General features: G+C 30.5%; 2 protein-coding genes across 11 annotated transcripts in view; both read right to left on the minus strand.

The window, feature by feature from the left end:
- LOC127072341 (protein Fe65 homolog) overlaps window positions 1–2,485 on the minus strand; it is a 141,108-nt gene extending 138,623 nt beyond the window's left edge. For 2 of the 8 annotated variants that reach the window (XM_051012703.1, XM_051012700.1), the window contains exons 1-2: window positions 2,321–2,485; window positions 1,847–1,881 (exon numbers count right to left, since the gene is read on the minus strand). The gene's annotated coding sequence lies outside the window, so the exon portion shown is untranslated. The other 6 variants (XM_051012707.1, XM_051012706.1, XR_007785348.1 and 3 more) reach the window with 4 other exon arrangements.
- A 4,069-nt stretch (window positions 2,486–6,554) lies between these two features.
- LOC127072349 (OTU domain-containing protein 7B-like) lies at window positions 6,555–17,624 on the minus strand. 3 transcript variants are annotated; one of them, XM_051012725.1, is made up of 9 exons: window positions 17,260–17,624; window positions 16,333–16,567; window positions 15,951–16,215; window positions 15,733–15,883; window positions 15,275–15,646; window positions 14,856–15,166; window positions 14,633–14,791; window positions 14,464–14,533; window positions 6,555–14,283 (listed from the first exon to the last, which is right to left on the minus strand). In XM_051012725.1, the coding sequence occupies exons 2-9, from the start codon at window positions 16,553–16,555 to the stop codon at window positions 14,182–14,184; spliced, it is 1,653 nt and encodes a 550-aa protein (XP_050868682.1). In that variant the 5' UTR covers window positions 16,556–16,567; window positions 17,260–17,624; the 3' UTR covers window positions 6,555–14,181. The 3 variants fall into 3 exon arrangements, with proteins under 3 accessions (XP_050868682.1, XP_050868683.1, XP_050868684.1); XM_051012726.1 differs by having other exon boundaries at window positions 16,333–16,570; XM_051012727.1 differs by lacking the exon at window positions 14,464–14,533 and having other exon boundaries at window positions 14,695–14,791.
- Window positions 17,625–17,627: the final 3 nt, after the last annotated feature.

Consider the following 17,627-nt stretch of genomic DNA (forward strand, 5'->3'; position numbering starts at 1 on the left):
ATATATATACATATATGTGTTTGTATATATAGAATATAAATATATATATATAAAGTGTGTGTGTATGTGTGTGTGGTATCTACCCTCTCTCTCTCTCTCTCTCTCTCTCTCTCTCTCTCTCTCTCTCTCTTTCTTTTTCTGTTTCTTTCTTTCTCTCTCTCTAAAATAAAAGACAAGAGGATAAAAAATAATGCACCTTAAGAGTGAGTGAATGAGTACAAAGAAAGAAAGAGAGAGATAGGGTAGTTTATGTAAGAGACACACGTTCGACGCGTCCAGAGAATGAAAGCTACCGTAAGATGAAAAGAGAAGAGGGTAAAACGTGAAAAAGAGGGAACGTTGGTCGAACGAGGACCAAAAAAGAAAGGGTTGCTGTTTTGTTTCGTTTTTCTCTGTCTCTCTTTCTTTCTTTTTCTCTCTTTCACTGTGATATCCCTCGTTTATCTTTCTTTTTCTAATTTTGGCCAACAGATCGCGCCGATGTCGTTTTCTAAAAGAATATTGTAAAATTTTCTAATATATGTTCTCAATTTTTCATCATTTTTCATAATACAAACAAGAATGTATATATATATTAAATATATAATAAATAAATATATACTATAATTCATTTATCAAATAATAATGATCTCATTGTTAATAAATCTCAAATATTATTTCTCTACTTTCCATTTGCACGGTCCAATCTAACCAAAAAAAGAATGATATGTAACCTCAAAATTACATTAACGTACTTGTAACTCGTTTAATTCGATGATTAATGTGCTAACGTAGAATGATACGTCATAATTTTTAAAAATCATGATTATTCGTAATAGAAACGAAATAATACAAGGAGAAAGAATAGCAAAAAGAGAGAGACAGACATATATACAAATACATATATATATATATATACATATATAATACATATACAAAGACATACATATATATATATACATCTTCACACAGACATCATACATCATACATAAAATTATATACGTATTATTATAACATACATATTTATACATACATACATATATACATACATATACCATACATAAGTACGTACGTACATATACGTATATATACATGTGTGTGTGTATCTTACCACCTACATGATCTTTAAATATGTATTAGACGAACTAAATCGATTGTCGGATCGTCCTCGTCCTCGTCCTCGTCCTCGTCCTCGTCCTCATCATCGTCGTCGTCGTCGTCGTCGTCATCGTCGTCATAGTCGACATTTTATTTATTACAATTTACTTCACTATGAATCGAACTGGAACGACTGCAGTTATTTCAACATATCGATCTATATAATCTAACTAGGTCTAAAGAAAATCTTTCTACGTTTACTCATACACACACACATACACACACACGTCACATTCACTCGCAATTCATTTAACCTATAACATTTATCCTCACGTAATATTTAACATTTATAATTATTTTTTTCGTGAAAAAAAGAAAGAAGAAATACAATATATATAATCAACGACCTTGAAAAACGTAATTTCCGAATTTCTTTCCCCTTCCATTATCCCTGTCGATCGATAAGATTCGTAACGAGATAAAAAAGAAAAGAAGAAAAAAAAACGAACAAGGAGAAAAAAAATAAACGCGTAAGGACATTCAAATATTCGAAGTTCTCTTTAACTGACAAATAACGGCGTTCGATTGGTCAGCGCTGAAATGGGCGGGCCGAGTTTCTATTAGATTTGAATTGGTCTGAATGTTTGTCGAATGAAATATGTATCAAGAGCAAAGATATATCATCGATCGATCGAGATTTAATATACATACGAATGTGATCATTTCGTGTATGTGTTATACAAATAAAAGAAATCGTTCAAGTACTTACCAGTCGTAAAATCGATGATCCTTTAGCTGGTCTATCTTCTCACAGTAATTTCCAATATGACGAATACGAAGAAGAAGAAGAAAACAAAGATAATCCTGTCTCTTTCTCACTCTCTCTCTCTCTCTCTCTCTCTCTCTCTCTCTCTCTCTCTCTCTCTCTCTCTGTCACTCTCTCAACAACTTGTTTCTACATATAAATACATATATATAGATATCGCTTTTTAATTACTTTACATTCACTAATATGACTAATAATTACAACTGAAGAAAACAAAACAGCATCAACGTCTTCCATATATGTATATAAAAAAACAAAACAAAACAAAATCGTAAAAGAAAAAGGACGATCGAAGAAAGAGAGAGTGAGATATACAGAAAGATATATATATATATATATATATAAAGAGAGAAAGTGAGAGATACGATTAAAAAAAAAATAATAAAAGTACGATTATTATATTCCGATAGCACCCACCACAACACGTCACACGAAACGACGACGGGAGCGCGCTTAAGCGCCAGTACCGAGGTTAGAAAAGCCTCTTGCGGATATTCTCTCGAACGCGACGCGCGTCGTGTCACACGTCTAGTTCGCTTCGAATGCGTTGCGGCGCTGCCAGGCGACAACGCCAACTTCCTTCGTTACACTCCCACTTTACCACTGTACCATCTCACTTACTCTCTCTCCCACTCCTTACGCTAACACGTTATTGGTCGAATCGCGTGTACTCGTTACTCCCCACTACTTCGATCAGGTACGTCCTTATACTTTTCCATACCCCACTTATTTCATTTCTTTTTTTTTTTTTTTTACTTTTTCATCAAACAACAAACATTTTTCTTCTTCGTTTAAAGGTGATTATAAACATGAATATTTACACGTCGCTCGTGGAATCTCATTGATACGTACGTCGTTATATTTTTCAGTATTCCTTCGCCGTTTATTTTCTTTCTTTTTCTTTTTCGTTTTTCTTTCTATTTTTCCTTTTCTTTTTTCTTCTTTTTTTTTAAAGATCGTACAACATTTTCGACAAAACGGTTATACGTACAACGATTGCACGTTATTTCCAGTATTTCGTACGCTCTCAGGTACGTCGTTACGTTTTTTAATACCCTATGCTAATTTTTTTTTTTTTTTTTTTTTTTTTTTCATAAAATTTAACGAGTTTTTTAAGAAAGGATTATAGGTACCAATTATTTGAACTAATTCGCTCAGGTACAGCAAAATTATCTCCGCAGTCCCGTACTATTCTTTTTTCCTTTCTTACATAATGATATAGATGTGTACAATTTTGTAAGAAAATATAGGATCTATTTTTGTATTTATTATTATTAATATCGTTAAGAAAAAGATCCCTAATCGATTAACATTTGATTAATAACGAAAAAAAAAAAACAAATGTATCGATTGAATTTTAAAACCCTTCAACGAATCAATCATAATCGACGCGAAAAAGTTTTATCTATAAAGCTCGATAAAGTTCCTTATTGAGTTGACCTAACCTAAAAATCATTCGAACGAATTAATGTTCTTTTATTCCATTCCGAGGAATTGGGATAAACGGATGAAATAAAAAAAAAAAATAGTGAAAGAAAGAAGAAAAAAAAGAAAGAAGAGAATCGATTGGCACTTTTCTTTTTTTTCTTTTTTTCCTTTTATTATACAGCCGTCAAGGAGGCAAGCGATCAGAAAATTGGAAAGTTGGGTGTCTGGTACTCCTAAAGGGCGTGCGCGCGCGCGCGTTCTTCCGGATAATCGAAAGCGTTCGCCGATGATTATTATAGACAATAGGTTCAGGAAGCGTAACGAGAACTGTGCGTGAATACTCTGTGTGCGAATGTACGTATGTGTCGTATTTTATGTATGGTTTACGTGTACGTGTGCATGTAAAGTGTTCGTATGTGTGCACGTGCTCTTCAAGAGGGGAGAGAACATATGTTAGAGGTATAAAAGTGAATCGTAGGGTCGTAGAGCGTGTGAGAGTCCCAACGACGAAGCGTTGGCAAGATCGATACTATGAGGAGGCTCGACCTTTTATTAAAATCGATGTATTTCCTATCTTCTTTCGATTATGTACTCGAACGATATAAAAAGTTGTTTCTCTAAAAAAGAAAAAAAAAAGAGAAAAGTTTGTTATTGCAAGGAAGAAAAGAAAAAGAAATGGTTACTCGAAATGAAAAAAAAAATGGCTACTAAAAAAGGAATGGATCCTATTTAAAAAAAAAGAAAAGATGGCGGTGAAAATGGCGATCAAAATGGCCGATTCGATCGGGCGAACTTTGTCCGCGATACGTAGTTATTTAATTAAAAGTAAAAGAAGAAAAAAAAAAGACGAAAGAAAGTTTCTCTCGACAGATCAAAGTCATTAAAAATTTTCTAAGAGGAGTTTATACGTACTCTCGTTAAACTTCCGCTAATTCGTTCAGGTATGGCTATACGATCTCCGGAACCCTGCACTGTTTGTTCTTTTCTTTTCTTTTTTGTTAAAAACGTTACAAACGCTGGAGAAAGCAAGGATGGGTAGTATGGAGTACGGTGGTCACCGAGAAAATAAATAAATAAATATAAGCGAGACAGAAGGACAGAAGTACTGCGCGTGGTTCGTGGAAAAGTGCTGGCTAATTACAAAAAACTGGGAGATCATTAAAAAGGAGAGGGTTCTTATAATGTATCCTGGTATAATTTTCTCTAACGTACCAAAACCGACGAACCACCAAGACCAGAAACGACCAACTCAACCCACCCCATTCAACCCCACTTCTCGTCCAACCCTGAAAACTTTTTTGTCCTCGATTTTACGCTTTCGTCCGCTTCTCTTCACGTTTAATTCCATTTTAACCGATTGTCTCTACGTAAGAATTACGTAGATGCGATTTTCTACTGTAGTTTTTACAACGCAGCCATTTTCTTTTCTTTTTTTTTTTCTTTTCTTTTTTATTTTTATTTTCTCTCTCTCTCTCTCTCTCTCTCTCTCTCTCTCTCTCTCTCTCTCTCTCTCTTTCTTTTTCGCTGAGAAACATATAACGAAAAAGATTCGACGTAATTTACGTAATTTGCGAGAAGGGTTGAAAAGGGGAGGGGAATGATAATAATATTTTTTAGTTCGTGAGCATACCGAAAAAATAATTTTTTTTTTTTCATCCGTCGTAAAGTCGAGCTTTCGAAAAGCGAAATTTGCAAAATTTAAGTTCCAAGAATCGGAATAAAATTTTGTTTTCTTTTTAACAGGAGAAATAACTCATGCGAGAAAGTGGTGCGCGATTTTTTTCGTCGGGGAGAATTTTCTAATGCGAAGTAAAGGGGGCGAAGTAAAAGAAAAAGATGAACAAAAGGCAAAAAAAAAAAAAGAAAGAGAGAGAGAAATTTAAAAAAAGAAGGGAAGAAAAGAAATAAAATAAAACAAAGTTAAATAAATAAAAGAAAAAGCATGAAGGAAAAAAATGGAAGGCAAACAAAAGGGAGAAAGTTTTTTAGGGAAGTACAATTTCCATGAGAGTAATTTTGCGTACTGGATGAGACAGACAGAGAAAGAGAGTGAAAGATAGGGGTGAGGGTAAAAGAGAGAATGGGAGAGAGAGAGAGAGAGAGTAGTCCGGTCAACGAGAGCACATGAGCTTATTTATTAAACGCTCACCAGCATGCGCCTCTTTAAATCATGTGCATTCCCTCGAGCTACCCACGCCTCTCTAATATTTATTAATCTCGTTCGTACGCTGACCGTTCTTGAACAGAAACGTACGATCATCCCCTCTCCAACTTCTTTTTCAACCCCCACTTCTGTCTGTTTTCATCGCGCATATCTATATTTATATATATATATTTTTTTTTAATAATTTATACAGTGATGTCAATTTTTTGTTTTTTTTTTTAATTATAAAATATTATATAACAAAGTAATATTTAAAAGGATATATTTCAAAAATTATTGTCCCTTTTTCTTTCCTCTTTTCTATCTCTTTCTTTTTTTTAAATATTGAAACTAATTGGAAATTATTTGAAAATAATTGTATATATAAGGAAATGTTTGTTTTTAATTATTATTACAAATGTATAAAATTAATATTTGAAAGAATCTATCGGGAATTACTTTTGTTTTTTGTTAATATCAAAATTCATCAAGGAAAATCATTTATTTCCAATAAGTATTGAAAATTATTATTCTCTTCTTAACGTTATAAAAAATTAATCGAAAAAGAGAAAAAAAGAATTATTAAAAATAACAACGCATTAAAAATAATTCTAAATTCAATATTAATCCCTCAAAACATTTTGTCAAATAATAATTAACAATATAATAAAACGTATAAATATTTCTCTCCTTCTTCTTTTTTAATCTTCTTTTTTTTTATTAATTTCATTTCATTCGATACCTAATTAAAATAGAAATTTTTAATTATAACATCGTTCGCATGAGAACAACTGGGAAAAGATATTTTGTTAAACATTAAGGGATGTTTTCGAAATCACTGAAACCTCTCTCTCTCTCTCTCTCTCTTTTTTCTCTCGTATAGCAAAAAAAAAAAAAAAGAAAGAGAGAAAGAGACAGACAGACGGACGTACTTTAGAGATGCGCGCACGTGAGACAGAATGGGGTGAGAGTATTAAGGGTGGGTGATAGTAATTTCACACATGACGTAACAACGCACTACCCTTCGTGCCACCAGTTTTCTACCGGAAGCGAATCAACCCTTCGTCCTATACTCTCTTCTTCAAGTCTACGGCGAATGCAACCCCCTCCAACACATTTTATTTTCTCTTATTTATACACATACATATACATATCTTCGTATATTCATTTCTACGTTCATGTTCATACATTCCTGTTCATATATTCAACTTCACATGTTCATATTCGTCTGTTCATATTCATCTTCGTGAAAAACATGTTCATGTGTACATATTTATGAAGAACATGTTTATATGTTCATGTTATCGTCAACTTACTTTCCAAACATATATACACTTATATACAATAAATTATAAATAAAAAATATTTCTGTCTCTCTCTTATTTTTTTATACATACATTTTATCAGAGATACGATAAATAAATACAATTTTATCAATCTCTACAAGTGTATACAACTGAGTTACATCATTTACGTAAGTAAAGACATATAGCGTGTTACGCGAAGATAAAATATTGAGAATACTTGTTATAAAATATTTATTATCACTATCCTCATTTCTTTATCTATCTCTCTCTCTCTCTCTCTCTCTCTCTCTCTCTCTTCTACCCTCCATCCCTCTATCTACTTCCTTTTTTCTGCATACCAGTTGGTCAATGCTTTCGAAGCCTCTAGGCACTGTTAAAAGATTCAAATACGTTTCCGCAGACATCCCAACGAATTTTTTCACTATCTATCTCCTTCTCCCCTTCCTAACCCCTAACCACCCTCTAACCATCCTCACCATTCATCCCCCGAAGATATTTAATATCCCTCTTCTTCTCCTTCAAACAACTATCCCATCCTTCCTCGAAAAAAACTCTGACGGCCTTGAAAAGAAGAAAAAAGTGTGGAAGAGGATGGGTGGCAAGGGGGAGGGAAGGGTGAAGGAGGAGGGGTGGGGGAGGGAGGGAAGAAGACAGGAACATGGCGTGTAGAATTCCTAGAAATGTTAGCTAATAAAATATTAAAATTTCATTCGCGTTTGGAAGGAAAACGGTATCAAATGTTCTACTCCGACTCCCACCCCCTATTCCACCCTTATTCCACCCCCATCCCTATCCACCAATCCAACTCTTCACCTCATCTCAATCACCATCCTACTGCTCATCCACAACTCGTCCATTTTTCATCCCTTATTATCCATCTATGGTTACTCTAGCTTTCATCATCCCCTCTTATCGGTGGGGGAGGTACGAGGGATGAAAAATCTGTTCGGTGAGATTCTCTCTCGGTTTGATCTATCTGAACAATGATTTAGATTTAACGAAAAAGAAAAAAAAAAGAAGAAGAGATAAGAGAAAGGATCTATTTGGATCGTGGATCATTGCTTGACGATTGATTTGTTTAATACGACATTTTTGTATAAATTTCTTTATATATATATATGATTTAATAATTGCAAGAAATTCATATAATTGTGTTTATTTGTTCAATTTAAAATGTAACGAAAAGAAAAAGAAAAAATTTAATTATAGATATCAAAAAAATAATTATATAAATAAAATCGTAATATATGAATTTTTGTTCGTTATATATTTGAACGATCAAGAGAATTAATTAACGGAAAGACAATTTTTTATTTCATAGAATAATTAATTAATTAATAAAGTAATCAAAATTGATTTGTATCCTGAAATAATAACGATTGTATCCTTGATGATTAATCGTACTCTTATTTATTCCCTAAATGATCCAATGATAAATCTCATTCACATACACATCTGTGGATCTATGGATCATATTATAAATGTAAGAGACACAAAGAAAAAGAGAGAGAGAGAGAGAGAGTCACTCCATCAAAAAATTATTATTATATTATATATATAATATATTATATATCAATATGTCATTATTTATTATTAATTATTATTAATTATCATTCTTTATCTTGCGTATTTTTTATCAAAGAATACTATACATATACAAATACATATATCCATACACACATATACATTTATATATATATATATATATATTTAACATAGAAATAGGATGGTAAAAGTCTAACGAGAGCTTTTTTTACGAAAATCTCGGACAACCCCACGTTCGTAAAGTCCTCCTTTCGATCTTGCCAAGCGACGCGCGACGGCTATCGAATAATCCGAATAATGCGATTCTACAAGGGATGAATTGGGAAATCGGTGATAGTATTGGGTCGAAGCCAATCTAATGTGCCTCGACGGCTGACAATGGCGGCGTGGCAATGATTTCCGATGAGCAGATCGACGAGAGAACGAGAGGGTGAGTTAACTGAGAACGAAAAGGTAGGGGTGGTGGAGACGTAGGGGTGGTTAGTGAGGGGTGAACGTGCGCAGTCGAGGGATAGAGAGAAAAGGGAAGATGAATAGGTAAAGAGAGATACACATATACATATATATATATATATATATATAGGGTGAACAAACATTTCTTGGGTGGGGGAAAAATCAAAAGTACTTAAACGATATTAAAAATTAATTACTACCTTACGAAACTTTATAAAAAAAAAAAAAAAAAAAAAAGAAGCAAAATATAATATCGACTAATTAATTGATCGATAATTCGTGACATAGTTCAGTAATATTTACATTTTATCGTCTGATCGAGAAAAGAAAAAAAAAATGATTAAAACGATATCAGAGGGTGAAATAATTCTATTTTTTCTAACCACCTGAGAACTACTTCGCGTTTTCGATATCTATCTCCCTTCCAATCCCATTTTCATCTTCACCTATGAAATTTTTGATCACCCTATATGTGTATACATGTGCGAGTAAAATTCTCAATGTGTGTGTATATAATATATATATATATATATATATATATATGTATACACACATACACACACATATTCGGTATTTGCGGCTGGCCGCTCAAGGATTGCAGCCGATTTCCCTCTTTCTACCCGATAATTTAGCGAACGGCCATTCAACCCTCGTTTCACTCTCTCACCCCCACCCCTCCGTCCTTCCTAAACTCGTATCTACCACTTCTTCTTCTCTTCTCAGCAGAGGGAATCGACCGGTGTAAAATAAAAAAAAATAAAAAAAGAAAAAAATATAAAAAAGAGAGAGAGAGAGAGAGAGACAAAGGGTGAGGGTTGAAACGGGGGTGGGTCTTCCTAAAGATCATGCAATTTTTTACCGTTACTGTCTAGGCAATATCAGTAATGGTCGAGAATCAAAGAAAGGTGAGAAAAGTTCCGGTGGTAGTGTTTTCCTATCAATTTTCATTTTCCACCCCCTCTTCTATCATCCCTACCCTATCTTCTTTCCCTCTCATCGACCAATTTGAACGAAAATTGTCGCGGTTCGTTTTTTCTCTTTGTCCTTTTTTCTTTCCTTTTTTTTTTTAGATCTATACTAAAAACTATTCGTGGAGAATATTTTTTTTATGAAATAATTATATGTTTGTAAAAAATAAATTCGTAAAGTAAGTAAGATCGTAATGTATAAATTTTAAGGGAGGCTTATTGGAAATTAGAATTTTTATTTTTTAATTGGATTTTTGTAGATAGGTAAGGGTTGTTTCAGAGAAACTAACTCGTTATTTCTGATTAAATTGATTTATAATAATTATAATAATAATAATGAATTATTTTTTTTAATAATTTACTAAATATTCTTGATCATCTTTTTTACGGAGAACTAAAGTAAATTAATTATTAAAAATCATATATATATATATATATATATGTGTGTGTGTGTGTGTGTGTGTGTAATAATAATAATAATGTTAAATATTTTATTGTACATATTACAAAATTTATATTTATAAAAAGAAAATAATAGAATAAAATCAAGATAAAAATATAAAAAATTTCGCAACCCATCCACCCCCACTTCATCCCCAAAAAAATAAGCGTTCAGTCCAACGTTTTGAATCATCGTTTTCGCTAAACATAAATATCCAACCCCATCCCTTTTTTAATATATTCCAAAAAAATTATTTTCTTATGGAATATATTAGAAAAAAAAGAAAACTCTTACCTGTGTAATTGTGTAAGTTTATCGAGGGAGAAAAAAAAAGAAATAATAAGGGAAATTCTTCTTTTATTTTCTTTTTTTTTTTTTTCTTTCTTAGCAATTCTTTTTTGCCCTTTGGTACACCTTTATCTTTGTTTGGCCGGCACCTCAGTCCTCTCCCTGTTTGCTTCCCCAACGTTGCTCCCATTTTACCCCCTGTGTTACTATCTCTTCACCCTTATAACAGAATACGACCCTCTTTTTCCTCGGAATTTACTTTTCTCCGGTAACGAAGTTGACGTATAAAAAAAGAAAAAGAAAGGAAAAAAGAAAAACAAAAAATAAAAAATGTAACAGAGAAATAGATAAAAGAGAGAGAGAGAGAGAGAGAGAGAGAGATAAAATAAACAAAAACTTATAATAATTTATATTACAAATGATAATCTTTTTTATTTTTTTAATTAAATAATCTAAATCAATGATAGTAATATTTCCGTTTAAAAAAAAAAAAGAAAAGTAAATAATAATAATAATAATAATTTCAATTAAAAATAATAATACTTTATTTATTTCTTTTCCCAAATGAAGTAATTCAAAATTAAAATTAACAATAATAATAGTCTTTTTTCTAACTTTCAAATTAAATAATGAAATATGTAAAATTAATTTCAATCGTGACAAACTTTAAATAATAATCCTTTCTTTCAAACCTTTTTTTATAATTTTTGAACTCGTAATTTCTATCGTTGGGTCCTAATAAAATGTAGGAAAAAAAAAAAATAAAATAAGATAAAAGAAGAGAAAAAAAAAATGAAAACGAATGTCCAATTTCTTTCGAATTACTCCCAAGACGGCCCTAGATTCTTTTTTCCTATTTTTTTTTTTCTTCTTTTTCTTTTATCTTCTTTTTTTTTTAAGTTTCATCATAAAAATTTCAAATCCATGCGCCAGAAAAGGGAGGTAACGAGAAAATGTTTTCAAAGAATTCGTCGAAAACATTCTTACAAGTCCCCAAAGTATAGTAACTTCAACCCCCATCCCACGAAACTTTTCTTACCCCTCTCTCCCACCCTCTACTACGCCAAAGTAACCTTATGACCGACCTGTGCAAAATGAATGCATCCCCTTTTTCGAAACAACCCTTAATCCTACTGCATAATGCATTAACTCCATGCAATTTATTCAAATCTTTAATAGCTTCATTTTTTTTCCTTCATTTATCTAACAAAAAAAATTATTATTTAATTAGTTTAATACATTAATACTGAAAAATAAAATTATTTAATTACTCTAATATTTTTCTTTAAATAGAAGTGTGTATGTGTATGTTGATTTCATTAAATGGTTGGAAAACATCTCTTATATGTGGAAAATGCGGTTACTATACCTCCACCCTTATCCTTTCAGCTTCTCAACCCCCATTTCTCCTCTTTACCACCCCTTTTCTCTGTTTTAACGTACTTACATGTCCCGAACGACGTTACAAACGACGAGAACGGTATTACAAACCACAAATTACGCTCAGTTTCTTACTAGTAATGTTCTACGTTTGTATCTGTGTGTATATGTGTAAAATTGCTTTTGGCATTCATCAGAGAGAGAGAGAGAGAGAGAGAGAAAATAGAAATAATTGGGTGAATTAATTTAATATAAATAAATAAATAATAAATAAAATAATAAAAAATGTTTAGATTAATTTGAAGAAATTTTTAATATAATTATTATAATTTTTCTTACTTTTTTATTTTTTTATTATGGTGTTTGTTTATTAATAAAAAGATATTGTATGTATGTATATGTGTATATTGATTTTATTATAATATTATGTTTATTATGACGTTATCAATTGATAGAATATATTGTATATATTAATGTAAATATATTAATTATTGATTGATTATTTTAATATTGAAATTTTAATTTCATTCTTTTTTTCATTTACACAGATACATAAACGATCAATTTCAATTGAAATAAATATTGTAATTATATTATGATTATTATTGTGATAAAAATAAAAAGATATTTATAATATACATTTGTTAATTAATACTAAACAAAAAAGAAAAAAAAAAAGAAAACGTAACACTAACTTTAATTCTAATTTTATTTTTATTCACACAGACACACACACACAATTTTCCAATTAATTTTTATATAATATAGTAATTATAAATATATTTATATATTAAAATAAATATTCAAAAATGAATTTAATCAAAATTTAATATATCAAAATGAAATTTCTTTTTCTTTTCGAAAATTTTATTTTACTTTTATTATTATTTCTATATATTTTGTTTAATTAATTTAATATGAAACTAATATCGATCAAAAATAATATTAAAATTAAACTAATATATTATAACAATAAATATAAAAACAGGCATATATATATATATATTTTTGTTTGTTTCATTATCAATTTTCTAATTATATAATATAATATAATATATATATATATATATTTTTTTTATTAAATACTGTAATTAATAATAATTGTATATCATTAAAAATTTAAATTAAAAAAAAAAAAAAGATATATACCCATATATCCACATTGACAATTAAAAATTAATATTTAAAATAGAAGTCCTATATATATAAATTATTAAATGATCATTATAACAATAAATTTCACGTCTAATACAATTTCATATTAGACGTATATACTAATTAACTGTAACTAAAATTTTCTCTCTCACGAATCATTAATCATAAACTCCTACCCCTCTTTCGTGTTATCTTACACCATCCTTAACACCATAAACTTCACCCATACAATTACACGTTGTGTAAAAAAATATTTTTCCTTTATTTTCCACACAATTTTACAATGCGAACAACGTTGGCTGATCGATAATTAATTATGATGAATGAAATCGATCTTTTATTATACGCGTATTATTATTATTATTATTGTTATATAATTATTTTTCTTTATTATTATTATTATTATTATTATTATTATTATAAGAAATAAATGTTCAAAGCAAGATTAATAAGTACAGAGCGTTGTAAATGAAATCGTTAGTATGGTCGTTGCAGTATATATGTATAGAACATATATATATATATATATATATATATATATATATATATATCCATTGTACTGATTCACATTGAGTATTGTTAGTTAATTATTAGTCTTTAAATGTATATATTTTATATTTATAATGAATGACACAAAAAAGGCACATGTACATATATGTACATATATGTATGTGTGTGTGTATGTGTGTATATATATATATATATAATGATATATCAGCAGTATTTGAAAAATATATAATCTCTTGAAACACTTTTTTGCTTTTTTTGTATTGTGTTTTTTTTTTTCTTTTTTTCTTTTGGTTTTGGCTATATGTAGGAAAGGCGTTCTCTGATCGATAAAGAACAGTGAATCGGCTTTGATTATTAAATACATATTGTATGATATGCATTTTTAATTTTAATGAATCAATGAGAATGTTAATAAATAAATAAAGCGAGAAAGAAAAAGAGAGAAAGAGAAAGAGAGAGAGAGAAATATATAGGGTGACGACGAAGAAAGATTAATTTTCTTTTCATTATTGGATTTATGATCCATATTAACGAAGAACTTAATTTTTTTACGTGTATGCTATTCGGTGGTTTTTATCATGATTATTGTCATGCTTTGTTACAAGGAAGAAGAAAAAAAAAGATAGACAGAAAACAAAAAAAGAGGAAAGAAAAATTGTTCAGCGATAACGTCGATTAGCCCAACATTGTGAACAATAATATTCATTTTCCGGTGAGCCAAAAAATTGGCAATGTTCACTGCGACACTCCTTTACGCAAGCCTAAAAAAAAGAAAATTAAAAAATATAAATACATATTTTATATTAGCGGTTCATATTCTTTTTTTTCTTTTTTGTTTCTTTTTCTTTTATTTTCATATAGATATATATTTAAATGAAATGTTAACTATATATATATATATATGTATGTATGTATGTACGCTCTATTTTACAAAGACATACCCGCAAATTACTATTCCATGACTGTCGATCAGCCTTTTCAGGCGACGTATGATCGTTATAGAATGTTGATCTATGAGAAAGACAATTGATATGTACTTTTCAAGAATAACCAAAAAATCTACTAGTAATCTGATACGATTGATTTTAATATACATTACTATTAATGTACCTTGAAAGATAAAGCGTACGGTCTTTATTTGGATGCGTTGGTAATAATTTGCTGACACTTGCATGACTACCATGATCACTCGCTGCATAGAATTTTGATTTGCCTGCACCGTAATTCATTTCACAGCCAGTATCGTCTATTTGATGATCTTGAAGATACCTAAACGAATGGAAATATTAAATTGTATTTAAAACAAAAATCAGATCAAGTAATAATAATTTACCTGGCATGGGCACATTCGAGGTAGTTTTGTAACATCTGATCGACATATTGATGACGTCTACTTTTCATTTTGATGCATAATAATCCTTCGGTAGAATTACCACTGGAAGAAGACGGTGGACTTTTCGGTCTCTTTGTAAACCAAAACTTTTTACTCATAGACTTTCCAATCGATCCAAATTGTTTCGCAACACCTAACAATTGTTTCGCTGTTTTTGACAAGGAACCATCTGTATCGGACAACCTATCAATTTCTTCCGATGTGAAATTAACATATTCGCAGTCTAAATAATCTCTTATCAATATCTCCATCTATATTTATATATATAAAAAAAAACAAAGAACGATTTGTAACCTATTTAAAAAAATCATGTCAACAATAGTATAAAAGAGAAATTCATTTCAATAAAAAATTATTACCGTGCTTTGCTCGCAAGGCAACAAATCACGTGATCCTTCGATCCAATCCCAATCAGGACCAGGATCTACAGCAAATAAAACTGGTAATATTTGACCTGTGTCAGGATCAACCAAAGGTATACTAACTCCTTCGTTACTATCATCACCAATGTCATTATGTCCATGAACAGTAACTAATGGTGAGAAGTGTGCAGAATGATACGCCAATAATAAGGGAGTTCTATGACAATTAGAAGATGATACTTCCAACGGAAGATATACACCTCCGAATGGTATAGGTGCCAAAGCTACTCCTTCCGCATCTTTTAACATTGTTTCAGCTATTACTATTATAGGTCTCCTTAAAACATGAGCCAATGCCAATACATGTACCTGAAGTAGATGAATCACTCATTAAAAAAAAAAAAAAAAAAGAAAGAAATTATATTACAAGTATATAGATAATATAACGTTTTTACCTCTTCAAGACTTTGATAAGAAGTAGCTGTTTGATTCCTTAGTATCGGTGATGCCATATCTACTATGGTTTGCCATTCCGATATCCATTCGGCTTCTGTATAAGATAAACCAGCGGCAGCATTTAAACCCATTTGACGCCATTTCCATCTTCTATATAAAGTATATATCTTAATTAATTTTTGTATTACCATATACACATATCTATGTTTTTACGTACCTAAAAAGAGCATGTCGATACTCTCCCTTATTCAATGTATTATGCAAAGTTTCTCTCAATGTAAGCAATCGATCGTGGAAACCCCACATACCGAGAGAAGCTGCATGAAGCAAACAATTACCATCTCCCGAAGTTGCTAATGGCCATAGAACTCTATTGCTTCCATTTTTCCCACTGCACCACCAATTTAATCTTCCTGCGGCTTCTAACGAAGATAAACATCCACCTTCTATCAAATCTTTCTCCAGAAATTGACGAAACGAATCTAGAATTAATTAATCATAAAAAGATGACTATAATCGTCGTAATATTAAATAATTATAATATTAATAATCATAATATTACGGTTAAATAATCATAATATTAAAATTCATATTAATACCTGGATATACGGACAAGTCCGGTAATGAAAATGTAAATTCAGGCGTATCCAAAGAACCTAATGTAGCGAATTGAGAACGCGCGTATGAAACTATAGCTGCATTTTCTGTCGCTCTAGAAATTCCTCTGGCCAACTTTTTGGTAGCACCGCTACCGCTTTCCAATGCATTATTTGATGTAGTTTCTTTCTCCAAACCATCATACATGGATAAAGCACCGCTCATAACACCTATATTCTGCTAGCATTTAAAAATACATATCTCATTAATGTCAAACTTATTACATAATGATTTATATTAGTCTGAATCATGTTTCACTATGTTTGAACGTAGAATTTATCCTCTTTATAACAATACGGTTAAGAATGAATTTAACTATTGAAATTATATTCTTATTAAACTATTATCGTTAAAACATAATTAAGATAAAACATTAAATAAATTCACGTGTAATGTAAGCTATCTAGGAATGATATGACAACAAATATATTTCTAGTTCAGGTGATTACAAATGTATCCACATATGTATATACTCATATATATATATATATATATATATATATATATATATATATATATATATATATATAAAAATAGGACAAGGTTTTGGTCGTCCGAGTGCATTAATAAAAAGCTAGTCATAAATGTGGCTACCACATTCATGCTCAAAATATGTATACGTGTGTTACGTTGGCGTAACTTATTATTAAAACTAGTTATGAAAAAGGAAAACATAAATGCATTAGTGGATGACACATTCATATATGTATATATGTGTATATGTATATATATATATATATATAAAATATAGATATTTCCTGTAAGTATTTGACGCCGGATATGTAACTGTATGTGTCTGTGTATATGTATACCTATCCGTAACATATATATACGTAACAACGCATTTAAGTTTTCAAATTAAACCTTACTCTGTCTATCTCTCTCTCACACACACTCTTTCACGTATATTAAATTAGTGCAGCGAACCGTGATGGTTTCGACTTATTACGTAGCTCGCAAACGGGCGTCCCTTAACCAAACTTTTTCGACAATTTATCATATTTTTCTGTGCTGGTAATTTTAACGTAAAAATATTTTACGTTTCGTAAAAGGCAAAAAATAAAGAAGAAAAGGAAAAGGAAAAAGAAAGAAAAAAGAAAAAGGGGGAGAAAAGAAAAAAAAGAAAAGATGGATGGATGGATAAACGAAGGAAATCAAGACGGAATTAATCGAACGTAGTACCACTTCGATCGGTAAGCTTCGCGGCGACGCAGCCTACTGAACGAAACTGTGTGAA

This window comes from Vespula vulgaris, chromosome 25 (genome assembly GCF_905475345.1).
Source record: "Vespula vulgaris chromosome 25, iyVesVulg1.1, whole genome shotgun sequence".
In the NCBI taxonomy this organism is placed as follows: Eukaryota; Metazoa; Arthropoda; class Insecta; order Hymenoptera; family Vespidae; genus Vespula; species Vespula vulgaris.